Source organism: Pristis pectinata, chromosome 3 (assembly GCF_009764475.1).
Source record: "Pristis pectinata isolate sPriPec2 chromosome 3, sPriPec2.1.pri, whole genome shotgun sequence".
NCBI lineage: Eukaryota > Metazoa > Chordata > Chondrichthyes > Rhinopristiformes > Pristidae > Pristis > Pristis pectinata.
The window spans coordinates 65,436,759-65,464,167 of NC_067407.1; the positions used below are offsets into that span (position 1 = coordinate 65,436,759).

General features: G+C 48.0%; 1 protein-coding gene across 3 annotated transcripts in view; it reads left to right on the forward strand.

Moving 5' to 3' along the window:
- LOC127567923 (retinoic acid receptor RXR-gamma-A-like) overlaps positions 1-27,409 on the forward strand; it is a 183,679-nt gene that overhangs the window by 150,346 nt on the left and 5,924 nt on the right. For all 3 annotated transcript variants that reach the window (XM_052011132.1, XM_052011135.1, XM_052011134.1), the window contains exons 3-9: positions 509-647; positions 8,318-8,497; positions 9,031-9,191; positions 20,170-20,299; positions 21,074-21,206; positions 22,386-22,477; positions 24,358-24,463. In XM_052011132.1, coding sequence (XP_051867092.1) covers positions 509-647; positions 8,318-8,497; positions 9,031-9,191; positions 20,170-20,299; positions 21,074-21,206; positions 22,386-22,477; positions 24,358-24,463 — 941 coding nt within the window. The remainder of the gene's footprint in view (positions 1-508; positions 648-8,317; positions 8,498-9,030; positions 9,192-20,169; positions 20,300-21,073; positions 21,207-22,385; positions 22,478-24,357; positions 24,464-27,409) is intronic.

The window sequence follows — 27,409 nt, forward strand, 5'->3', positions numbered from 1 at the left end:
AAGAGGTGACTGGTTCAGAAGTCTGATAGCAGTGGGGAAGAAGCTGTTATTGAGTCTGGATGTCAGGGCTTTCAAGCTCCTGTATCTTCTCCCAGAAGGTAGAAGAGAGAAAGGGGAATGGCCAGGGTGGCAGGCATCCCTGACGATACTGTTAGCCTTCCTGGAACAATGCGCCATGAAGATGGACTGGATGGAAGGAAGTGAGGATCCTGTGATGGACTGGGCTGTTGTTTACCACTCTCTGCAGGTTCTGTCAGTCCAGAGCACTTGCCGTACCAGGTGGAGATGCAACCCATCAGAATACTTTTTATAGCCCATCTTAGAGGCTCGAGAGGATCCTCATGGACAAGTCGATTTTGTGTAGTTACATGTTTGTGGTATCACCTGCAAAGGCATTTTGGTGGGTGGGTATGTGATTGGGGCAAGTGGGAGGGGATTAAATGGGTGGGTGGGGTCTCTGATCAGGGAGAGTAGATATGTTACAAATTCTCTTGTGTCCTTCACTCAGATTAATGCGGTGAACAATGTCAGCAGCACAGAGGATATTAAGCCACCTCCTGGCTTGACCGGACATGGAAACTTGAACTCCTACAGCCCCAACTCAATGGCCAAGCACATCTGTGCAATATGCGGAGACAGATCCTCAGGTAATACAGATTCGCCGTCAAAACTCTGCAGTGGGGTGGATGCGCTTGGTCATTTCATGATAATCTCTCTTGGAGACTGGTTATTCAGGTCTCTGTTTCTGTTGAGCCATCACTGTGAATGTGTTCTGAGGGAGTGCTGTACTGTGGAAGGGGCAGTACTGAGGGAGTGCTGTACTGAAGGAGTGCCGTACTGAGGGAGCAGTGGTACTGAGGGAGTGCAGTACTGAGGGAGGGGCAGTACTGAGGGACTGTCACACTGTGGGATGGGCAGTACTGAGGGAGTGCCGCAATGTGCGAGGGGTAGTACTGAGGGAGTGTCACACTGTAGGAGGGGCAGTAGAACATAGAAAGAACATAGAAAATCTACAGCACAATTCAGGCCCTTCGGCCCACAAAGCTGTGCCAAACATGTCCCTACCCTAGAAATTACTAGGCTTACCCATAGCCCTCTATTTTACTCAGCTCCATGTACCTATCTAACAGTCTCTTGAAAGACCCTATCGTATCAGCCTCCACCAGCGTTTACGGCAGCCCATTCCACGCACTCACGACTCTCTGAGTAAAAAACTTACCCCTGACATCTCCTCTATATCTGCTCCCCAGCACCTTAAACCTATGTCCTCTTGTGGCCACCAATTCAGCCCTGGGGAAAAGCCTCTGACTACCTACCCTATCAATACCTCTCATCATCTTATACACCTCTGTCAGGTCCCCCCTCATCCTCTGTCTCTCCAAGGAGAAAAGGCAGAGTTCCCTCAACCTGCTTTCATAAGGCATGCTCCACATTCCAGGCAGCATCCTTGTAAATCTCCGCTGCACCCTCTCTATGGCTTCCACATCTTTCCTGTAGTGAGGCGACCAGAACTGAGTACAATATTCCAAGTGGGGTCTGACCAGGGACCTATATAGCTGCAACAATACCTCACGGCTCCTAAATTCAATTCCCCATTGATGAAGGACAATACATCATATGCCTTCTTAACCACAGAGTAAACCTGCGCAGCCGCTTTGAGCGTCCTATGGACTCGGACCCCAAGATCCCTCTGATCCTCCACACTGCCAAGAGTCCTACCATTAATACTATATTCCGCCAACATATTTGACCTACCAAAATGAACCACTTCACACTTATCTGGGTTGAACTGCATCTGCCACTTCTCAGCCCAACTCCGCATCCTATCTATGTCCCTCTGTAACCTCTGACAGCCCTCCAAACTATCCACAACACCCCCAACCATCGTGTCATCCGCAAACTTACTAACCCCCCCCTCCACTTCCTCATCCAGGTCGTTTATAAAAATCACAAAGATTAAGGGTCCCAGTACAGATCCCTGAGGTACACCACTGGTCACCGACCTCCACTCAGAATACGACCCTTCAACAAACATTCTTTGCCTTCTGTGGGCCAGCCAGTTCTGGATCCACACTGCAATGTCCCCTTGGATCCCATGTCTCCTCACCTTCTCCATAAGCCTCGCATGGGGTACCTTATCCAACGCCTTGCTGAAATCCATATACACTACATCTACTGCTCTCCCTTCATCGATGTTCTTAGTCACATCCTCAAAAAATTCAATCAGGCTCGTAAGACAGGACTTGCCCTTGACAAAGCCATGCTGACTATTCCTAATCATATCATACCTCTCCAAATGTTCATAAATCCTGCCTCTCAGGATCTTCTCCATCAGCTTACCAACCACTGAGGTAAGACTCACCAGTCTATAATTTCCTGGGCTATCCCTACTCCCCTTCTTGAATAAGGGAACAACATCCACAACCCTCCAATCTTCCGGAACCTCTCCCGTCTCCATTGACGACGCAAAGATCATCGTCAGAGGCTCCGCAATCTCCTCCCTCACCTCTCACAGCAACCTGGGGTACATCTCATCCGGTCCCGGCGACTTATCTAACTTGATGCTTTCCAAAAGTTTCAGCACCACCTCTTTTCTAATATCTACATACTCAAGCTTTTCAGGCTGCTGCAAGTCCCCACTACAATCCCCCAGATCTTTTTCCGTAGTGAATACTGACGTAAAGTATTCATTAAGTACCTCTGCTATTTCTTCCGGATCCATACACACTTTCCCACTGCTGCACTTGATAGGCCCTATCCTTTCGCATCTCATCCTCTTACTCTTCACATACTTGTAGAACGCCTTGGGGTTTTCCTTAATCCTGCCTGCCAAGGCCTTCTCATGTCCCCTTTTGTCTCTCCTAATCTCTTTCTTAAGTTCCTTCCTTTTAGCCTTGTACTCCTCCAGATCTCTAACATTACCTAGCTCTCTGTACCTTTTGTATGCTTTTCTTTTCCTTTTGACTAGATTTATTATAGCTTTCGTACACCACGGTTCCTGTATCCTATCATGACTCCCCTGTCTGATCGGAACATGTCTATGCAGAGCTCCACACAAATACCCCCTGAATATTTGCCACATATCTTCCGTACTTTTCCCAGAGAACATCTGTTCCCAATTTAATCTTCCAATTTCCTGCCTAAGAGCCTCATAATTCCCTTTACTCCAAGTAAACACCTTTCTAGCCTGTCTGTTCCTATCCCTCTCCAGTGTTAATGTAAAGGAGATAGAATTATGATCACTATCACCAAAATATTCACCCACTGAGAGATCTGACACCTAACCAGGTACATTTCCCAATATCAAATCAAGCACAGCCTCTCCCCTTGTAGGTCTATCTACATAGTGTGTCAAGAACCCTTCCTGAACACACCTAACAAACTCCACCCCATCTAAACCCCTCACTGTCTGGAGATGTCAATCGATGTTTGGGAAATTAAAATCCTCCATCACAACAACTCTGTTATTCTCACACCTTTCTAGGATCTGCTTCCCTATCTGCTCCTCAATAACCCTGTCACTATTGGGCAGCCTATAAAAAACACCCAGCACAGTTATTGACCCCTTCCTGTTCCTAACCTCCACCCACAGAGACTCCGTAGACAATCCCTCCACAACATCCACCTTTTCCGCAGCCGTGACACTATCTCTGATCAACGGTGCCACTCCCCCACCTCTCTTGCCTCCCTCCCTGTCCTTCCTGAAACATCTAAAACCCAGCACTTGAATCAACCATTCCAGCCCCGGAGCCATCCAAGTCTCCGTAATGGCCACCACATCATAGCTCCAATTATGGATCCAAGCTCTAAGCTCATCCACCTTGTTCACTATACTCCTTGTGTTAAAATAGACACATCTCAAGCCTGTCTGAACATGTCCCTTCTCTATCACCTGCCTATGGTACTTACTCCTAGCCTCCTCTATTTGAGAGCCAAACACCTCTCCCCCAGTCTTTCCAGTACGGATGCCACCCTCCAACAATTCTAGTTTAAACTCTCCCCAGTAGCCTTAGCAAACCTCCCCACCAGTATGTTGGCCCCCCTGGGATTCAAGTGCAACCTGTCCTCTTTGAACGGGTCATACCTGCCCCAAAATAGGCCCCAATGATCCAGAAATCTGAATCCCTGCTCCTTACTCCAATCCCTCAACCACGCATTTAACCTCCTCCTCATTCTGTTCCTATACCCACTGTCGCTTAGCACAGGCAGTAATCCAGAAATTACTACCTTTGAGGTCCTGCTTCTCTAATTCTCTATAGTCTCTTTTCGGGACCTCACTCCTTTCCCTACCTATGTCGTTGGTACCAATATGTACCACGACCTCTGGCTGTTCTCCCTCCCCCTTCAGGATATCTTGGACACAATCTGAAACGTCCCAGACCCTGGCACCTGGGAGGCAAACTACTTTCCGAGTTTCTTTCCTGCGTCCACAGAATTGCTTGTCTGCCCACCTAACTATAGAGTCCCCTATCACCAGTGCCCTCCTCACTCCTTCCCTACCCTCCTGAGCCACAGGACCGGGCTCTGTGCCAGAGACACTGCCACTGTTGCTTCCCCCAGGTAGGCTGTCTCCCCCAACAGTACTCAAGCAGGAGTATTTATTGTCAAGGGGTACAGCCACAGGGGTACTCTCTAGTACCTGACTCTTCCCCTTCCCCTTCCCCCTCCTGACTGTGACCCAATTGCCTGATTCCAATGGTCTCCTCTCTATCACCTCCTCACTCTCCCTGACCAGACGAAGATCATCGAGCTGCATCTCCAGTTCCCTAACACGGGACTGCCATGTTGAGGGAGTGCCACACTGTGTGGAGGGGAGGTACTGAGGGAGCATCACACTGTGGGAGGGGAGGTACTGAGGGAGCGCTGTACTGAGGGAGTGCCACACAGTGAGAGGGGCAGTTCTGAGGGAGCACTGTGCCATCTAGTGTATAAATAGGGAAAGTCGGAAACACCCAGCTGGTCAGGCAGCATCTGTGGGGTGGGAATGTAGAGTTAAAATGGCCAGAGGTGGTGTTGTTCCAATACCACATTAAACTGAGATGTGGCTGGTCGTGGCAAATCCCATGTCTCCATGGTAGAGGTGGACGAGATATTCCGGCAGTTCTCGATCAGTATTCAACCAGCATCAAATCCCGACACACCAGCCATCATCCGATGGTTGTTTGTGGGATCTTCCTTTGTTGAAACCGTATGCCGTGCTTCCAACTTTACAATGGTGGCTACACTTCGGAAGGATGGATTTGGCTGCATAGTACTCTGGGCCGTTCTGAAGGCACGAAACCACTGCAGAAATTCAACCCATTGCTTTCTCTTTTAATATAAATGAGAGCACAGGGGATCTAACTCAAGCTTTGAAGTGTTTAAATCATTGATGAACCCAGCAATTGCATGCTGCATTATGGATGTTTTAATTAGGGCACTCTGCATTTGCGAGTGGTGCAGTTAGTGGACCCCACCAAGCACTTTGACTAACAAGGACAAGTAATACCTGCCATGATGAACAGCGCTGTGTGCAAACAGATTCAATCTGGCAGCGACCTGCGGGATGGCAGGAAACTGTGAGCCAATCACCCAGGCCGAGGTCAGATCTAGGGGTCCACAAGAGGGGTGTGGGGTGGTGGTACCTACCTTAGTGTCCTCCTCACACACTCTCCTGAACCAAAGGGTTTCATTCTCCAGGGCAGTTAGGGAGAAGAGCTGAGACTCTGTGACCCATTCTGCACTTGCTGCTGCGGTGTCAGCACCCAGAATTGCAGGTGGCCATTCAGCTTGCTCAGTCTATGCTAGCCCCTTTTAGGACACTTTATTCAGTCCCATTCCTCCCTGTATCCCTGCAAATTATTTTCCTCTGGAATGGGGATTAAGCGTCTCTGCCTCTCTCCCTCCTTCCCAAAGATGTGCCTTACACGCTGGCTGATCTCGGAGCCCTCCGAGGTGCCAGGGTAAAGGCGCATTGTTTTTGTCAAAAGTGATGGGGGACAGGACAGCTTCACTCCTCAGGTGGAGGTGAGGCAAGGAGAAGTAGTGGCGACACATGAAAAGAAATGAAGCTGGGTCCACCGGAGATGTAAAATGGAGGCAGGGTGATGGGTTGGAGGGGGAGAGAAGAAGGGTTTCATGGTGGATGGATGGAAGTGATAGTATTTGTTTAACTCACTGGTTTCTCCTGCCTTTTAGTGACGTGGATGGTTGGATAGGGCTGTGCCTGCCCTACAATGTAGAATGCCATTCAGCCCATTGAGTCAATGCCAGACAACAGAGCAGTCTCATTCCCCACTAATTTTCCTTTAACCCATTCTCCCCACATTCCCATCAACTCCCCCCAGATTCTACCACTCACCTACACTATTTGCAGAGGCCAATTAACCCACCAACTCACACATCTTTGGGATGTGGGAGGAGACCAGAGCACCCAGGGGAAACCCACGCAGTGACAGAGAGAACATAGAGACTCCACAACCACACCCTTCAGATTGTTCGTAACCGACCAACGTTGAAGCTGAGTGCCAGTTGTGGGGGCTTGAGGGGAGTGTGAGTGGACCTGGAGCAAGCTCAGCTTGTACAGAACATTGGAAAGTAGACACAAATGGAGATGAGACGCCTTTATATGACACCCCCTCGCATGCTTCCAAACTGCAGCTCAGACATTGATGAGCCACTGAAGTGTTGCCACCCTTGAGTGCAAGAAATCCGGTGGCAAACTTGCACACAGAAAGTCCCAACAAAGTGACAGTTTTAGTCTGCACTCTTTTGACCATGTTACAGTAAATCTCCAATAATCCAGTATCAGATCATTGGGAAACCCCCAATGGTTCAGAAGCCAGCTCACCAGGTGATGGCTGTTGTCTTCCCCATCCACCCACCCTGGTTCCTCAGCTCCCTTTACACTCACCTGGTTGTGTTTCCCACACTACCTTGAAATTTACCAGGTTCACTGAAATGTTACTGTTACAATGTTACATAGAACAGTGCAGCACAGGAACAGGCCCTTCAGCCCACCATGTCTGTTTGACCATGATGCCAAGTTAAACTAATCCCATCTGCCTGCACATGGTCCATATCCCTCTATTCCCTGCCTTTCGTGTACCTGTCTAAATGCCTCTTAAGTGCTGCTCCCGCATCTGCCTCCACCACTTCCCCTGGCAGGGTGTTCCAAGCACCCACCACTCTCTTGCACCCTAAATCTCCTTTAAACTTTCCCCCTCTCACTCTTAAACCTATTCCCTCTTTGACATTTCCATCCTGCAAGAAAGACTCTGACTACCTACCCTACCTCTGCCTCTCATAATTTTATAAACTTCTATCTGGTTGCCCTTAACATTACAAAATAAAAGCGAATTAAAGTGTGCAGGTGTATTAGTTAAAATAACATCCGGTAGTCCGGAAGATCTGCCAGTTCAGCACCCCAAAGCCCTGAGCATGCCAGATTAAAGGAGTTTAACTGTATAGAGAAACTATTAAGATTAGATTAGATTGTCATATACACCACAATGAAATTCCTTGCCCAAGTAAAGCTCACACAGTAAACAGTACACATGGTAATAATAAATACAACAATAAATACGATGAGCACGAAACAACAGAATGGTGCAAAGATTGTAGTGCAATCTGAAGTGGTCTAAAAGAAATGCTAACGTGACAATAATGGAATAACCAAGAGAGGTAGAATTAAGAGTCCGAGAACACGGCAGCACCACCGGGAAGGGGATGAGAAAGAGGTGACTGGTTCAGAAGTCTGACAGCAGTGGGGAAGAAGCTGTTCTTGAGTCTGGTCGTTTGGGCTTTCAAGCTCCTGTCTCTTCTCCCAGAAGGTGGAAGAGAGAAAAGGGAATGGCCAGGGTGGCAGGCATCCTTTGCAATACTAATAGGCTTCGGGAAAAAGTGCATGAGACGTTTGCAATGATGATACCAGAACAGGGAGAGTGCATTAATCAAGTAGGATTGACCAACTGGGGCTCTACCACTCCAGGAGAGAAACTGCTGAGTGATGGACACAGAGGGCTTTCCATAGATAGAAGCCATAAAATATACTCGGTTCTTTAATAAATCTAGTAAGAGCCTTCAGGAAACAGACCTTTACCCAGGAATGGGATAGTGGAAGTTGCTGTGGATCAGGTGAAGAGCAGGCGTTCTGATTGGGGATGTGAGGGAGGGAGGAAGAGGTGATACTCGACAGCAGGGGGTGCCCAGACCTGCAGGGATGACATGTTGTAATGTAACCTCCGTGAAATCCTGGCAGAGTGTCCCTGTCAGGTGTTGGGAGAGTTGGCCATCTCCTTCCTACGCTGGCCCTGACCTGTGGCCTCACACTTTGCAGGAAAGCACTACGGGGTGTACAGTTGTGAGGGGTGCAAAGGCTTCTTTAAACGCACCGTGCGCAAGGACCTCACCTACACGTGCCGGGACACCAAGGACTGCATAATTGACAAGCGCCAACGTAACCGCTGCCAGTACTGCCGCTACCAGAAGTGCCTGGCCACAGGCATGAAGAGAGAAGGTAGGTCCCACCACGGCAGGCTGTCCCAAGGCAAGCGCCACACCAACACACCCTCTACACTGTCCCATCACACACTCCCAGGGCAGGGACAAAGGGTTAGATACAGAGTAAAGCTCCCTGTACACCGTCCCATCACACACTCCCAGGGCAGGGACAGATGGGTTAGAGAGTAAAGCATCAGTAAGCAGTCGGGGCTATTCAGCAGCTAGAAGACAGGAGAGCAGCAAATGGTGGGGATTGGGAGCAGCCAGAATGAATGGAGGGAGACCTCTGGTATCGGAAGCATACCAGACTGTGGGACCAGTCCGGCTCCTGCACCCTGAGGGCTCATCCAGTCACCCTGCATGATGTTGGTGGGGAGCCTTGGAGCCCTCAGCCTCCAGGCAGAGACCTGTGTAGCAGGAGTGGCAGCAGGAAAGAGTTGGCAGCCTTGGGGGGCTCGGGGCCAGCGCAGCAGGGTGGGCAGACAGTGAGGGTGGGGGGGTGGGAAGGCCAGGGTCTCCCCTTTGGTGTCAGTTTTGCTTCACTTGCAGCTGTGCAGGAGGAGCGTCAGCGGGGAAAGGAGAGAAGCGACAATGAGCTGGAGCCCAGTAGCAGTGTCAATGATGACATGCCGGTGGAGAAGATTCTAGAAGCGGAGCTGGCCGTGGAGCCGAAGACAGAGACGTACGTGGAGGCCAGTCAAGGAAATTCGGTGTGTAATACGGATTCCCTTCCACCTGTCTTTCTCCTTAACATGAGGATAATGGACATTTTTTGCCAGTTAATTGTTCTGTCTAGACTTTCCTTCTCTCACTGTCTGACACCACACTCATCTGTCTCAGCCAGAGCTGGCACTCACTGCCCAGAACAATGACCGTCACCCTGTGGGGGCCTGCGGGCATTCCCATCACTGCCCATATCTCCATCCCTGTGACCACTGTCTCAACGACCCTGAGGTCTGGGTTGTGACCCTCTAGCTTGTGTCATGTGACAGGTGCATTGCTGTCGAGACGTGAATCTGACAGTTGAACAAAGCGGTGGCCTTTGACCTCCGACAGAAACCAGCCAATACTGGCAGTAGTGACTGAGCACCTTCCACCTGTGCAAGACTCGCGGATTTGACACGAGTCACCTCAGTACCACTGTTGGATCACCTGCCTTCCTGCTGTCAGAGCTTCTGGACTGAGACAGGGTAGGGGAAGCTTTCTAGTCCAAGTCAAAGTCGAGTTTACAGTCATATGCACAAGTACATGTATGCATAGGTGCAATCAAAAACTTACTTGCAGCAGCATCACAAGCGCATAGCATGAGAGACACAACATTCATAAGAAAAACATAAATTAACATAAATTAATCCAAATTATAGAAGAAAGAACACAATTAGAACAAATCAAAACACAGTCCATTGTAGTGCAAAGTGGTCATAGTGTTGCTACACTGAAGTAGTGATTAGGGTTGTTCAAGAACTGAATGGTTGAAGGAAAGTAGCTGTTCTTGAATCTGGTGGTGTGGGACTTCAGGCTGCTGTACCTCCTGCCCAACGGTAGCTGCGAAAAGATGGCATGGCCCAGATGGTGGGGATCTTTGATGATAGATGCTGCCTTCTTGAGGCAGCGCCTCCTGATACTACCGATGGTGGGGGAGATGTGCCCGTGATGTATTGGGCAGAGTCCACTACTCTCTGCAGCTTCTTACATTCCCGCACATTCGAATTGCCGTAGCAGGCCATGATGCAACCTGTCAGGATTCTTTCAACAGTATATTTGCAGAAGTTTTTTTGAGTCTTCAATGACGTGCTGAACCTCCTTAACCTTCTAAGAAAGTAGAGACACTTGGTGTGCCTTCTTTGTGAATGCATTTATGTGCTGGGTCCAGGACAGGTCATCTGATGTGTTAACGCCCAGGTATTTAAATCTGCTGACTCTCTCCACTGCCAATCCCCCAATGTAGACTGGAGCACATTCATCCTCCTTCCCCTTTTTTCCAACCTGTGCTCTACCTGCCCTGGGAGTGTCTAACAAAACTGGGTAGAGGGACCTTCACCATGATGTTGCCTGAATTGGAGAGTATTAGCTATAAGGAGGGGTTGGACAAACTTGGATTGTTTTCTCTGGAGCATCGGAGGCTATGGGGAGACCTGATAGAAGTTTATAAACTTATGAGAGGCTTAGATAGAGTAGATAGTCAGAATCTTTTTCCAGGATGGAAATGTCAAATACTAGAGAGCATAGATTTAGGGTGAGAGGAGGGAAGTTTAAAGGAGATGTGCGGGGCAAGTATTTTTACACAGACAGTGGTGGGTTCCTAGAACCCACTGCCAGGGGCAGAGGTGGAAGTAGATACCTTAGCAACGTTTGAGGCATTTAGACAGGCACATGAACATGCAGGGAATGGAGCGATATAGGCCATGTACAAGCAGATGTGCAGTTTAAATTGGCATCTTGGTCAGCACGACATGGTGGGCCGAAGGGCCTGTTCCTGTGCTGTATGTTCTATCTAACCCCTCACTTATGAACTATGGACATTGCTTACAGTTGGAGTGTATGATTAACCACCCTCTTTCTGGTGTGGTACCAAATAGTTCCCAGCTTTGATTCCCAGTATTTTACCCAACCTACTGAACCTGGAAAGGATGACCTCACTGTGGACCAGCTGGTGGTTGGCTTGGTAGATAGTATAAAACCAGGCAGCACAGCCCTGCAGTAGGGAAGCGGCCACTTAGGACTCTCGCACAGAATCTGAAACTCTTCATCTCCAACAGAGGGCAATGTTCAGTCATTATGCTGAGCTCAGCAGACTGTTGGACGTCTGGGGAGGACTGGGAAAGGTTGGGTAAGTGGGTTAAAAGCTCAGGACCAGATAGGAACATTTGAAACAAAAATCTGCAGATGCTGTAAATCTGGAATTAAAACAGAAAATGCTCGAAATACCCAGCAGGACAGGTAGCATCTGTGGAGACAAATCAACTGAAAAAGTCCTGCATCAGTTCTGATAAAAGGTCAATGTGTAACATTTCTCTCTTCACAGATGCTGCCTGACCTGCTGAGTATTAGAACGTAAAACATAGAACAGGACAGCACAGGAACAGGCCCTTCGGCCCACAATGTAATAAAATGCCCAACTAAACTAGTCCCTTCAGTCTACACAATGTCCATATCCTACCATTTCCCACACATTCATGTGCTTATCTTGAACGCCCCTATCGTATTTGCCTCCACCACCACCCAGGCAGTGCATTCCAGGCACCCACCACTCTCTGTGTTTAAAAAAAACTTGCCCTGCACATCCCCTTTGAATTTACCCCCTCTCACCTTAAATGCATGCCCTCTGGTGTTCGACATTTCAACCAAGGGAAAAAGATACCATCTGTCTGTGTCTCATAATCTCATAAACCTCAATCAGATCTCCCCTCAGCCTCCGCCGCTCCAGAGAGAACAACCTAAGTTTGTCCAACCTCTCCTCATAGCACATGCCCTCTAATCCAGGCAGCATCCTAGTAAACCTCTTCTGCATCCTCTCCAAAGCTTCGACATCCTTCCTATAATGGAGTGACTAGAACTGAATGCAATACTCCAGATGTGGCCTAACTAAAATATTTCCAGCATTTTCTGATTTAATGATCTCTTTGAGTTGTGGGTCAGACTCGAGGGGCCCGAGTGGCCTGCTTTGCTTATATTTTTGTTATTCGCAACAGCTGTTATTGACCGTGAGGACCAGGGGGTTCTTATCAAGAGCTGGGCTAAGTTACAAAAAAATATAAGTCAGGGCAGCAGAAACAACCAAACACTGGAGAAGAATCCCTGGATATTTCATGTCTGGGTCTCCATGCCTGCATGGCTCTGTGCACATGCTTGCCTGCAGCTGTGTCCCCATAGCAATCCTCGCCTGCAGGTGTCCGCTTCATCTGCTTCTGCCCATGTGTGTCTTGCATCCCATTCCTGTTGGAGAGAGGATGTGCTAGTCTCAGCCTGACGATGTCCTAGTTAAGGATGCCTTCATGAGCTGAAGTGGGTTTTCCCGTTTCCAAACACCTCCAAGAGCGGGACAACAATTGGGATGGGATTGGGACTGGGGGTTGGGGAGAATCTTCAAACCTGGGCCACTTATTAAAGTCACATCACTGTCAGGAAATGGGACTATAAAATAGAGAATGAGAAAGCCCTACCCTGCAATTTATTTGGACTAGTCTTACATGAAATAGCCACTTAATTCTGAGATGAAGAGTGCCCTGCTGTGCCTGGTAATAGAGCAAATTAGATAGTGCTCTTCTCACTGCCATTGTGTGGTCTAAGCTCAGTTTCAGAAATTATTTGATAGGAAAATAATTGGGCAAATTTAGGCATTGCAACAAGAGCTCCCACAGATCTTGATCACTGAAATTCAATTGCCTGCAAATATGTTTTCCTTGTGTTTATAATTGGAAGCGAGCTTCACAAAAGAGCTCAGCACAACATTCGGAAACCAATTCATTATCATCAGGATGGAACAGCCCAAATGGAGCACGTAAATGGGCTCTGAATTTCCATAGCAACTAACCATGTTCTCTCCCCCTGCGCACAACCCTCCCCCCCACCCCACCCCCACCCTCCTCGTCTCTCAGATTGAAATGTACAGGTTTAATTCTTTGTAAAGTTGGACCAAAGAAAGTTTAGGGCTCTCGCTCTTGTTCGTCAATGATGGAGTAGGATTTCAGCACCCAACTAGAGGAAGAGCAGGGCATCCATCCAGTGGCAGAGAAGGGCACCCAACCTGAGGAAAAGCAGGGCACTGTTCCATAATTCTTACCAGGGTTGAAAGGGTTAAATTTTGCTGATAAGTTAGATTTGCTTGTATTTAGAAGATTAGTGGGTGATAGTACTGAGATGTTTAAGGTGTAATGCAGTCATTGAGCCATGCACAGGAACAGGCTATTCAGTCCACTGAGTCCGTGCCGACCATCAACCACCCATTCAGACCAAACTTACACTAATCTCATCCCCACATCTGCAGCATTCACAAGAAAGACATAAATTAAACATAAATTACATACTATTTTTACAAGAAAGAACACAATTAGAACAAAAAAAACAAAGTCCATTTTATCTCTGTTCTAACCTGGATTTGGGTCCTTAATGTTCAATGTTACCGATTATGTGAATCTTCTGTACATTTTGACCACGCTACTTACGGGAGGGTGACAAGTGGCACATAGGCCGATAGAGTGGTGAAGAAGGCATAAGGCATGCTTGCCTTCATAGGTTGCGTCACAGAATATAAATGTCGGGTCGTCATGTTGCAATTTTACAAGACACTGATAGGACTGCATTTGAAGTAGTGTGTGCAGTTCTGATTACCACATTATAGGAAGGATGTGGTTGTGCTGGAGAGAGTGCAGAGAAGATTCACCAGGATGTTGCCTGGACTGGAGGACTTTGGTTATGGGGAGAGATTGGATAGGCTGGGACTGTTTCCCCTGGAGCGAAGGAGGCTGAGGGGTGACCTGATAAAGGCATATAAAATTATAAGAGGCATTGATCGGGTAGATGGTTAGAATCTTTTTCCCATGATAAGGGTATCAAAAAACAAGAAGACACAGGTTTAAGGTGAGAGCTTTTTTTACACAGAGAGTGGTTGATATCTGGAACGTGCTGCCAGAGGAAGTGGTGGAATCAGGTACAATCATTACGTTTAAGAGACATTTGGGCACTTAAATAGGCATGGTATAGAAGGATACGGACCTAATGTGGGCAAATCGGATTAGTGTAGATGGCAAAAAGGTCAGCATGGACGTGGTGGGCCGAAGGGCCTGTTTCCATGCTGTACACTATGACTCTATGACTGTGGCATGACCGTGCTTGAAAGCAAAGAGTTTTAAGATTGGATTCCATTGGATGTTGTTCCCAATCTCTGCTAATTATACCTTAATGGAGCACAGTTTTAGGAAGATTTAGCACTGAATCTTTTTTTCAGGTTCCATTTACACCTAATTGTATTTTAATGGTACTTATTATAAGGGAAGTCAGATTAATGATGTAGCTGAAAAAATGCTGCAGATGCTGGAAATCTGAAATCAAAAAAGGGAAATGCTGGAAATACTCAGCATGTCAGGCAGCATCTGTGGAGCGAAAAACAGGGTTAATGTCTCAGGATGATGACCATTCATCAGAAATGAAAGGAGTACATTATCAAATGTGTTTTCAGTTACAGTAAAAGGAGAGGGGTAGGGAGAGGAAAGGAAATATCTGTGATAGGGTGGAGACCAAGACAGACTGGATGACACAAGTGGTGGTGGTGCTGGCTGAGAGAGGGTGGTGAGGGTTTGTTTAGTCACCGCGGACCTGTCTGAGGGAGGTGTAAATAAGACGCGATGAATGAGAACACAGAGAAGAGAGAAAAATGGGAGGAAATGCTAGAACTGTAAAAAGCAAAACACCGCAGATGTTGGAAATCTAAAATAAAACCAGAAAATACTGAAAATCCTCAGTTGGCCAGTCTGCATCTGTGGAAGGAGAAACGGAGCCAATGTTTCTGGTCAATGACCTTCCAACAGAATGAATTATGACACAAAGAGGAATCTAGACAAAATTTAATTAGTTTTCCTTAGTTGTTTTTTGTTTCAAAATGGAGCCTAACAAAGCGTCTGTGCTACCGAGGCTAAGGTTAAGACTCCTTGAGAAGAAGCTCTTCTTCTCCCTGATGTTTGCAAACAGTTCTGAGAGTGTCAACTGCATTGGTATAAAATGGACAGCCTTGGATCTACACATTCATCAGGCACCATCTTTGTTGGTCCTTCCCTTGAAGGCAACACAGAAGAAAGCCCAGTAAGATTGCAAAGGGCAACCAATTGTCTATCACAACACATAAAGTGCTGGAGGACCTCAGCGGGTCAGGCAGCATCTATGAAAGGAAATGGACAGTCGACGTTTCGGGTCGAGACCCTCCATCTGAACTGGGTCAGTCCAGATGAAGGTTCTCGACCTGAAACACTGACTGTCCATTTCCCTCCACAGATGCTGCCCGATCTGCTGAGATCCTCCAGTGCTTTTTGTGTTCCTCCAGATTCCAGTGTCTGCAGTCCCTTGTGTCAACCAATTGTGTACACAAGATTGGAAGGTTGTAATTCCCTGAATAGTGTTGGTGTGCAAGGGACTGACTGTAAGTGTGAGACAAAGTTCCAAAACACCCACAAGCAGAATCAGTCAGTGCTGCGGTTGGAACAGGCAGAAGTGACTGACAATTGGGGTGGGGAAATGGGGACAGGGAATGAGGCCTGTCATGATGAAGATAGGGAATACTTTGGATTGGGATGGGATGATACGGGGCAGTGAGGAGAAGGTTGTGTTTGTGTGTGTGTGTGTGTGTGTGTGTGTGTGTGTGTGTGTGTGTGTGTGTGTGTGTGTGTGTGTGTGTGTGTGTGTATTTATGTGTATTTATGTGTTTGAGAGAACAGTAAAAGGCAGCATTGCAGTGTTACCCTGAGGGGATATTAAACAGTGAACAAGTGAGGGATGGGAAACAGAAGGTGGGGGTGACAGTGAGTGGGGAGGAGGCATTAGTCAGGGATGCAGGGGTATTGAGCCAATTTCTGATTGTCAAACTTTCAGTCACAGTGGGAGGTAGTCGGTGTGGGAGGGACTCAAGTTGAAGTGAAATCTAACTTTACACTCTAGGATTAGAAAAGCAGGAGATTTAAACCAGGTATTTAGTAAGTACATTTTATAATTCAAAATCAACAAATAATCTGCTGGAGGAACTTAGGGGGTCAGGCAGAATCCATCGGGGGGGGGGGGGGGGAAGAAATTGTCCACATTTCGGGTCGAAACCCTGCATCAGGACTGAGAGTAGAGACGGGAGATGGAAGGTATAAAGAGGAGGGAGGGAGTGGTGATGAGATGGGGGCCAGTGAATGATGACTGAAGAGAGGTGAAGATTAACAGGCAAATGGAGCCAGGTAGGGGGAGGCGAGGGGTGGAGTTGGGAGACAAGCAGGTGGGTGATAGATGGAGGCAGACTAAAAAATGCAGTTGGAGCCAGGAAGTGGGGGGTGGGGGGTTTGCGAGGGAAGGGAGACAATTGGAGACAGCTACTGGAGGGAGATAAGCAGCAACACAAAGGGCTACCAGTGCTGGACTCTAAGAAGTGAAGGAGGTGAGAACGGAAACCATTGGCGGAGAGGTGATGGACAGGTGGAACCAGGACCAGATTGGGGGGGTGGGGGAGGGGGGTAGGAGTCAGTGGGTGAAATGTCTGAGTGGTAGGTGGATGGAACCAGAAGGGAGAGGGAATACTGGATGATGGGGGCTGGAGGGGGTTATGAGAAGGGGGACAAAAATGGGAGGACCAGAGGAGGATCGGAAGGTGGTTGGGAGGGAAATGCACCGGAAGTGAGAGTTACTGGAAATTGGAAAATTCAGTGTTCATACCAATGGGTTGTCGACTACCCAGGCGGAATATGAGGTGTTGTTTCCTTTGGACCTCACCCCAGCAGTGGAGAGGAGTGAAGATGGATAGGCCAGTGTGGGAAAGGGAAGAGGAATTGAAGTGGTCTGCAACTGGGAGCTTGGGGTGGCCATTATGGACAGAGCTCAGATGCTCTGCAAATCGGTCACCTAGTCTGCATTTGGTCTCACTGATGTAGAGGAGGTCACATCAGGAGCACCGAATGCAGTAGACAAGGTTGGAGGAGGTGCACATGAATCTATGCCTCACCTGGAAGGGCTGTTTGGCTCCCTGGATGCTGTGGGGGAGGAGGTGTCGGGACAAGTGTTGCACCATATAATTCAATGCACAATAGTGCTTGTGGGAGAGAGTCATGCACTGTACATTGGGAGTACATGTGACACAGTGTGTCTCTGCCCCCTAGTGGTTGCTGTCAGACTGCCGCTTCATCCCGTTGAAGTGTGCACGGGATGGAGGGAGATGTTCCCAGGCTTGGTGAAGTCCTACCATGCCCAGGCTCATACAGCCCCAGCTTACAATCCTCTGCACACAAGGTTCATTGTTGATATACTGTATAATGCAGAGTTAATTAGGTGTCCAATCTGTTTGCAGATAAAGACTCTGCTCACATAAACTGGAGGTCTCTGGTCTTTGGATGAAAGTCTCGGCCAATGTTGGGTCTGCTCATCCGTAGTGGATATTAAAGAAAGAACTTGCGTTTATATCATTCCTCTGAACATCCCAGAGAGCTTTACAGTCAGTAAAGTACCTAGGTGTGTTGCGATGTAGGAAACGCAACGCAAACTGCCAAATACTGCAATTAGTTTCTAAAAAAGGTTGTGCCTTTGTTGGTTGCTAAGTAAATAGCTCGTTTATCTGACACTTTACAATCCGACATGCTCCGGTAACTGGCAAGCCAGAAATCTCCCATCTTTCTCTAGTAACTGGGTTCCACATCCAACGTGTGACATTAGCTCCCTGTGGCATGTCTACCAAGTCTAGTTATGGATGCTGTTGGAGGAGCTCACTGTGGCCCAACCTGTACTCACATAGACTTTCCTCTGTCCTTATGATGTAATTTCTTATGGACATGTATTGGATGATATAACTGTTGACTGTTAGGTACCTGTCAGGTCCATTATGTGCCTTATAACCAAGCTTTCACTTTATCAGCCAAAATACCAGGAGCTCAGCTGGTACGAGGGAACTTTTACATCCACCTATCATCCCATTGTCTGCAAATTATAGCCATAGGGTTGTGTACAGCACAGAAAAAGGCCCTTCAGCCTAACTCATCCATGCCGACCAAAATGGCTTACTGAGCTCGTCCCTTTTGCCTGCATTTGGCCCATATCCCTCTAACCCTTTCCGATCCATGTACCTGTCTAAATGTCTTTTAAACATTGTAATTGTACCTGCCTCTACCACTTCCTCCAGCTTGTTCCGTGGAACCACTACCCTTTGTGAAAGATTCCCTCTCGGGTCCCTTTTAAATCTTCCCCTTCTCACCTTAAACCTCCTCAGCCTCCTCCACTGCCAGGGTGAGGCTAAGCGCAAACTAGAGGAACAGCACCTCACATTCCGCCTGGGTAGTAGAACATCGAACACTACAGCCGATATTTTATCCTGCTCTAAGATCTAACCCTTCCCTGCCACATAGCCTCCCATTTCTCTATCATTCATGTGTCTATCTAAGAGTCTCTTAAATGTCCCTACTGTATCTGCCCCCACAACCTCTGATGGCAGTGTGTTCCATGCACCCACCAATCTCTGTGTAAAAAACTTACCTCTGACATCCCCCTTGTACCTTCCTCCAATCACCCTAAAATTATGTCCCCTCATATCACCCTGGAAAAAAGTCTCTGACTGTCCACTCGATCTATGCCTCTTATCATCTTGTACACCTCTATCAGGTCACCTCTCATCCTCCTTCTCTCCAAAGAGAAAAGCCCTAGCTCACTCAGCCTATCCTCATAAGACATGCTCTCCAATCCAGGCAACATCCTGGTAAATCATCTCTGCACCCTCTCTAAAGCTTCCACATCCTTCCCATAATGAGGCAACCAGAACTGAACACAATACTCCAAGTGTGGTCTAACCAGAGTTCTATAGAGCTGCAACATCACCTCGCGGCTCTTGAACTCAGTACCCCGACTAATGGCAGCCAATACACCATACACCTTCTTAACAACCCTATCGACCTACGCGGCAACCTTGAGGGATCTACGGACATGGACACCAAGATCACTCTGTTCCTCCATACTGCCAAGAGTCCTGCCATTAACCTTGTATTCTGCCTTCAAATTTGATCTCCCGAAGTGTATCACTTCACACTTATCCAGGTTGAACTCCATCTGCCACTTCTCAGTCCAGCTCTGCATCCTATCAATATCCTGTTGTAATCTACAGCAACCTTCTACACCATCCACAACACCACCAACCTTTTTATCATCAGCAAACTTACTAACCCACCCTTCCACATCCTCATCCAAGTCATTTATAAAAATCACAAAGACCAGGGGTCCCAGAAAACTGCAGAACACCACTGGTCACTGACCTCCAGGCAGAATACGCTCCATCTACCACCACCCTCTGTCTTCTATGGGCGAGCCAATTCTGAATCCACACAGCCAAGTTTCTCTGGATCCAATGCCTCCTGACTTTCTGAATGAGCCTTCCATGAGGAACCTTATCAAATGCCTTACTGAAATCCATGTACACCACATCCACTGCTCTACCTTCATCAATATGCTTTGTCACATCCTCAAAGAATTCAATCAGGCTTGTGAGGCACGACCTGCCGCTCACAAAGCCATGCTGACTGTCCCAACGGCATAAACATTGAATTCTCCAATTTCAGGTAAACTGACCCCGCCCCCACATCCCCCCCCCCCCCCCCCCCCCCGTCCCTTTTCTCTCTCCTCCTGATCTACCCAGGTCCTCCTACACCTAACAAAGGAGTCCTGGGCAGGAGAGTTCTTTGTTATGACTGGTTGCCATGTCCCAGTCATTGAGTTCAGCCACTTGAGTGACTGCCTAACAGAAACAAGCAGCATGTTACTCCTTCTCCTAGCTCTGTGAGCTCTCTCACTCTTCCTGCAGAGCAGTTTCAGGCCCAGAAAGGGCTGATTCTGGTCTGCAGGGAGGAAACCTGCACAGTCAGAGCACGATTAGAAAACAAGCCAAACACTGAGTAAGTAGTAATCATTTTCTCTTTGCTTGTGTGCCGTTCCTTAACCCTGAGTAACACTGGTCACTATTCCACCCATCAGTCCAACGACCCAGTCACCAACATTTGTCAGGCGGCGGACAAGCAGCTCTTCACACTGGTGGAGTGGGCCAAAAGGATTCCACACTTCTCCGACCTCCCCCTCGACGATCAGGTCATTCTTCTTCGGGCAGGTGAGTGGACATGCCGAATCCCCGCCCATCGCTGGGAAAGGATCAGACTTTAATGTGTGTTAGTCAGTGCACGGAAACAGGAGCACCAAGCGGGAGGGAGGGAGGGGGCGAGAAGGGTGTGCGTGGAGGAGAGGGGAAGGGATAGAGTTAAGAACCAAGCTCCAGAAAGCAGGGGCAAGGTGAGGAGATTTATCACAGCCTAGTCCGTCACAAAAACCAGCCTCCACACCATGGACTCTGCCTACACCTCGCTGCTTCAGGAAAGCAGCCAGCATAGTCGAGGACTCCTCCCACCCTGGTCATTTTCTCTTGTTCCCCCCCCACCCTGTCAGGCAGAAGATACAAAAGCTTGAGAACACATGGAACCAGCCTCAAGGACGGCTTCTATCCCGCTGTTGTCAGGCTCTTGAACGGACCTCTCATACGCTGAAGATGAACTCTTGATCTCTTAATCTACCTTGTTGTGGCCCTTGCACCTTATTGTCTGCCTGCACTGCACTTTCTCTGTCACTGTAACACTTTATTCTGCATTCTGTTTTCTTATTACTACCTCGATGTAATTATGTATGGAATGGTCTGTCTGGGGGGCATGCAGACAAAAGCTTTTCACTGTAGCTCAGTACATGTGACAAAGTGTGCTGGAGGAAATGAAAATTAAATGGGTCGGTAGAGTCGGTGATCAGGGTAGTGGGAATACGTGGGTTAGGTTGGTCTGGGAGGTGTCAGTGTTCCGGTGTGGATGGGCGGGATCACTCTGTGCCTTCTCTCCTGCAGGCTGGAACGAGCTGCTCATCGCCTCCTTCTCACATCGCTCCATCTCGGTGAAGGACGGGATCCTGCTGGCCACAGGCCTGCATGTCCACCGCAGCAGCGCCCACAGCGCCGGCGTTGGCTCCATCTTCGACAGGTAGGGAACCAGCAGGCTGGGTTCGAGGGCCCTTCCCCCCTCCCTCTGTATGGCCGTCGGTGACTGGCACAGTGCAGACCACTGAGTCAGCTGGAGATACTTTCTCCATCCCTCCCCAACCAACGCCTCCTCCATCTTCACCCCGCACATTCCGGTTCCTGTCTGAGGTCAACCTGTGATCTTTGCAGCTGGAGGGCAGTGGGTGAGGGCTGCATACCCCAGCCACTGTAAATACCCCGAGTCAGTCAATTACAACAGAATCAGAGGGCAGTTCAGAGCCACATGTGAGGGAGAGAGTTACAGGGGGATAGGGAAATAAGGACAATGGGATTGCTCCATGGACAGCTGGCAGGGACTCGATGGGCTGCATGACCTCAGTTCAATTGGTCACTTCGATAAATGGGGTTTTTATTTGTCTGGCCCTTGTGCTCTTGTGTCTGAGCACATGGGATCCTGCTCTGCCCCTGCATCTGGACACACAGGATCCTCCTGTGTCACAGCATGCAGGATCCTGCTGTTCCCCACCATCTGGGCACATGGGATCCTCCTGTGCCCCTGAGTCTGGACACATGGGACCCCCCTGAGCTCCTGCTTCTGGACACCAATGTGCTTGTTCCTTCAGCAATCGCAGACTTTGCTTCGGACTTCATTTGCCCACAGCAGGGATGCAGTAGGCCGCTCCCCGCACCGTCCAGTGTGGCGCTTGACGGCGGGTGAAAGCTCCCTGCATTCCTCCATTCTGCAAAGTCCCATCTACCCCCATCACATCCTGCATTGACCTTGAACACAGTGCGATGCCTAAGGGCTTTCTGCAGCAACTCAAGGGGGAACAAAAAAGGCCCTGAGCCAAAACATGAGGACCTCGTCACAGGCGATCCCACACTTGGTCAATGAGCTCAGGAGAGGCCTGGTGGCCTAGGGGAGAGAACCTTGGGGCCCAGGCAGTGGAAGGCTCAACCACAGAGCTGGTGGTGTGAGGTGACAAGGCGCAGGTATTGGGGGGGGGGGGGGTGGGAGGTGGATGTGGGAATCGGTGTTGGGGGTTGGACAGAGACCAGAAGGGGAGAGGGTTTTAGCTGCAAGGTTGCAAATTTTAAAACTGAGGCCAAAGTGGATGAGCGAGCATGAGGTGCCATCCAAATGCAGCAGTGTGACCGTTTCTTCTTCAATCTCTGGTAGGGTTCTGACCGAATTGGTTTCTAAGATGAAAGACATGCAGATGGACAAGACAGAGTTGGGTTGCCTGAGAGCCATCGTTCTCTTCAATCCAGGTACATTGTGCGCTAACGCAGGTTTCAGTGTCACAGAGAGAGCCAGACCAGGCCAGGCCAATCCAAACCAGCCTGGACCTCAATCACTGCAAATCCAAGTGTGGTGATTCATGAGTCCCACCCCCTGTCACAGAGAGGAACCAGCATTCACAACTCTGCTACATGAGCCTCTGAGCCACACGTTCAGCTTTACGATAAACAGAGCCATGGACAATTAAACAGAAGGCACAGTGAACACTGGGTTAGGGTCACTTTGGGCCTGTTTTAACCCTGTACGGTACTAGTTTGGATTTGATCAATTAGGATTTCTTGCCATTAGAGTGAATTGAAACCACTTTGATTCATTTATATTCTATATGCTGGAAGGGATGGTATCTATTAAAGAGGGCATAGGTTTAAGGTGAGAGGGAGGAGTTTTAAAAGGGGACCTTAGGGGTAAGTTTTTTTCTTACACAGAGTGGTTGATATCTGGAACCTACTGCCAGAGGAGGTGGTGGAATCAGATACAATCATCATGTTTAAGAGACAGACAAAGTTGAGTTTATTGTCATCTGCACAAGTCCATGTACGCACAGGTGCAATGAAAAACTTACTTGCAGCAGCGTCACAGGCACATAGCATGAGAGACACAACATTCACAAGAAAAACATAAATTATACAAGAAAGAACACAATTAGAACAACAACAAAAAACTCCACTGTAGTGCAAAATGGTCATGGAGTTGCTATTACTAAGACAGTGATTAGGGTTGTGCAGGTTGGTTCAAGAACCAAATGGTTGAAGGGAAGAAGTTGTTCTTTGGTATTGGTATATTCTTGTCACTTGTACCGAGGTACAATGAAAAGTTTGTCTTACAAACTGATCGTACAGGTCAATTCATTGCACAGTGCAGTTACATTGAGTTAGTACAGAGTGCATTAATGTAGTACAGGTAAAAAAACAATAACAGTACAGAGTAAAGTGTCACAGCTACAGAGAAAGTGCAGTGCAATAAGGTGCAAGGTCACAACAAGGTGGATTGTGAGGTCATAGTCCATCTCACCGTTCAATAGTCTTATCACAGTGGGGTAGAAGCTGTCCTTAAGTCTGGTGGTACGTGCCCTCAGGCTCCTGTATCTTCTACCCGATGGAAGAGGAGAGAAGAGAGAATGTCCTGGGTGGGTGGGGTCTTTGATTATGCTGGCTGCTTCACCAAGACAGCGAGAGGTAAAGACAGAGTCCAAGGAGGGGAGGCTGGTGTCCATAATGCGCTGGGCTGTGTCCACAACTTTCTGCAGCTTCTTGCAGTCCTGGGCAGAGCAGTTGCTGTACTAAGCCGTGATACATCCAGATAGGATGCTTTCTATGGCTCATCGGTAAAAGTTGTTCTTGAACCTGGTGGTGTGGGACTTGAGGCTTCTGTACCTGCTGCTGATGGTAGCTGCGAGAAGATGGTGGGGATGGTGGTACTTAAATAGGCAAGGCCTGGAAGGATATGGTCCTAATGCGGGCAAATGGGATTAGTGTAGATGGGCAGAAAGGTCGGCGTGGATGTGGTGGGCTGAAGAACCTGTTTCTGTGCTGTACAACTCTGTGACTAAATTTCTGTACTCTGATGGGAAACAAAAAGGGGTTTGATTCACTGAATTTGTACACACCTGGATTTGGATAGGAGGGTCTTTGTGACAGGACTGACAGGGAAGAGGTTTGACGTATGGAATTCCACATAAGGGGAGTGAGAAGGAATTTTTGGTGGAATGCTGTGTCGTGGGATTGAACACAAGGTTCACTCATGAAAATGAAGGTGTTGGCAAAGTGTTTGAATTTTGTCTATTCTATATGTCTATATTTTAACTGCAATGTTATACTTCTAAAGTGAATATTTTCAACATGCTGTTTAGATGCTAAAGGCTTATCAAACCCAGGAGAGGTGGAATCTTTGAGGGAGAAGGTATATGCATCACTAGAAGCTTATACAAAGCACAAATACCCAGAGCAGCCAGGCAGGTAAGGAACACTGCATGTACCTGCTTCTCTGTCCCTGTGACTGCTTCTATTTATGGCTGTATCCTTGTGTTCCAGTACAGTTACAACACTGGCATCTACCCCACAGTGTGAAAATCTGCCCAAGTATGTCCTGTCCACAAAAAGTAGGACAAATTCAATCCAGCTAATTACCTCCCTATCAATCTAATCTCAATCACCAGCAGAGGTGCAGTGTGCAGTTAACAGTGCCATTGAGTGACACTTACTCACCAATAATCTACTCGTTGATAACACAAACAGAAAGACCAGTAAACACTCAGCAGGTCAGGCAGCATCTATGGAAAAAGAAACAGTTAACATTTCAGTTCTGATGAAGGGTCTTTCACCTGAAATGTTAACCGTTTCTCTCTGCACAGATGCTGCCTGACCTGCTGAGTGTTTCCAGCATTTTCTGGTTTTACTTCAGGTTTCCAGCATCTGCAGTTTTTTGGTTTTCACTTACTTATTTAAGATAAGAAATCTTTATTAGTCACATGTACATCAAAACACACAGTGAAATGCATCTTTTGCATAGTGTTCTGGAGGCAGCCTGCAACTGTCGCCACGCTTCCAGTGCCAACATAGCATGCCCACAACTTCCTAACCTGTACATCTTTGGAATGTGGGAGGAAACCGGAGCACCCGGAGGAAACCCACGCAGACACGGGGAGAACGTACAAACTCCTCACAGACAGTGGCCAGAATTGAACCTGGGTCACTGGTGCTGTAATAGTGTTACACTAACTGCTAATGCTCAGTCTAGATTTCGCCAGAACAATTCAGCTTCAGACCTCATCACAGCCTTGGTCCGGAGGTGAGAGTGACTGTCCTTGACATCAAGGCAGCATTTGTCCAAAGGTGGCATCAGGGAACCTTGGTAAAACTGAAACCAATGGGCGTCAAGGAGGAAACATTCCAGTGGCTGAAGTCATACCTCACACAAAGGAAGGTGGTTGTGGTTGTTGGAGGCCAATCATCCCAGTCCCAGGACATCTCTGCAGGAGTTCCTCAGGGCAGTGTCCTAGGCTCAGTCATCCTCAGCTGCTTCATCAATGACCTTCCATCATAAGGTCGGAAGTAGGGATGTTCACAGTGGTTGGACAGTGTTCAATTCTGTTCTGAACTCTTCCGCAAAAGATGCAGCCCATGCCTGCATGCAGCAAAACCTGGACAACATTTAGGCACAGGCTGATAAAGGGCAAATAACATTCACACCACATGTGCCTGGCAATGGCCATCTCCAATCAGAGAGAATCTAACCACCTACCCTTGATACTTAAAGGCATTACCATCTCAAAGTCATAAATACCCTGGGGGTCACTGTTGACCAGTAGCTCAACTGGACCAGTCACATAAATACTGTGGCTACAAGAGCGGAGGCTGAGTGTGGTGAGAGATGTGCCCAGCTGAGTGCAGCTCCAACAACTCTCAAGGAGTTCAACACCATCCAGGGCAAAGCAGCCCACTTACTGGCACCCCATCCTCCACACTAAACATTCATTCTCTCCACTATCAGCGCACTATGGCTGCAGTGTGTACAATCTACAAAGTGCACCAGAGTTACTTGCCCAGGTTATTCTGTCAGCAACTTCCAAACTCGCGACCTGTACCACTCAGAAGGACAAAGGCAGCAGCAACACGGAAGCACCACCATCTGCTGCTTCCCCTCCAACTCAACCTGGAAATGTAGTCCTTCATTGTCGCTGGGTCAAAGTCCCAGAACTCCCTCCCCAACAGCACCATGGGAGCACCTTCACCTGAAGGACTGCAGGGGTTCAAGAAGGCAGCTCACCACCACCTTTCTCAAGGGCGATTAGTGATGGACAATAAACACTGGTCTTGACAGTATTGCCAGATTCTTAAAAGTCATATAAAATAAAATCTTGCTCTACACTTGTCTCTGCCCTAATTCTGTGCTGGTTTAATGACTCCATCTATCTGATTACATGTAATGTCGCTGCGTTCTGTTCCTCCCTATATTTATCTTAATGAACCCACTGCCATTTCCTCCTCTGAGTCACACACTTCTCAGGGCAGCTCATGTACATTCATACACAAGAGACTGCAGATGCTGGAATCTGGAGCAACGCACAAGATGCTGGAGGAACTCAGAGGGTCAGGCAGCAGCTGCGGAGGGTAATGGACAATCAATGTCCAGATGAACAATCTCGACCCAAAATGTCAACTGTCCATTTCCCTCCACAGATGCTGCCTGACCTGCTGAGTTCCTCCAGCATCTTGTTGGTGGCTCTTGTACATTCAGCTCTGGATCAAAAAGCAAATTTTGAAATATCATTATAGTGCAAAATGGAATTTAAAAATATGAAATAGAATGTAATATATTTCCTCCCACTTCCTACTCTGTGGTAAGAAGAACTGTTAAGGGTACCGGAAGATGACCCTTCACAAGAACACTCATCAGCTCTCAGGCTGGCTTTGACCAATGGATGCCAAAGACACTGGTTCCCAAGCAGTCATTATAACCTCAGCAGGAGGGTATCAGTCTCCTGGGATGCACCGTATGAACGTTCCAGCAGAATTATAGTGGACAACTGAAGTAATTCCAGCCAATGGGACTTTCCATTCTTTGGAGTAAAAGTTGGGAAAACCTTGTAACTCCCTAGGCAATAGTAGCCCATAAAAAGGACAGGTGGACATTTTATTCTACAGACTGTGAATTAAGGATGAGGGAGTCTCAGGGATACTGCTGGCAACTACACCTTTCAGTGAACCTGACTAACAGGAACTCAGAAAAACTGCACAGATGCTGCAAATCTGAAATAACACCAGAGGATGGTGGTAACACTCAGCAGGTCAGGCAGCGTCTGTGAAGAGAGAAACCAAGTCAATGCTTAAGGCCAAAGGCTGTACTCTATTCCCAATAGTAACAGTGTTAGATATTGATGGATTTGGAGATAAAGAAAGACC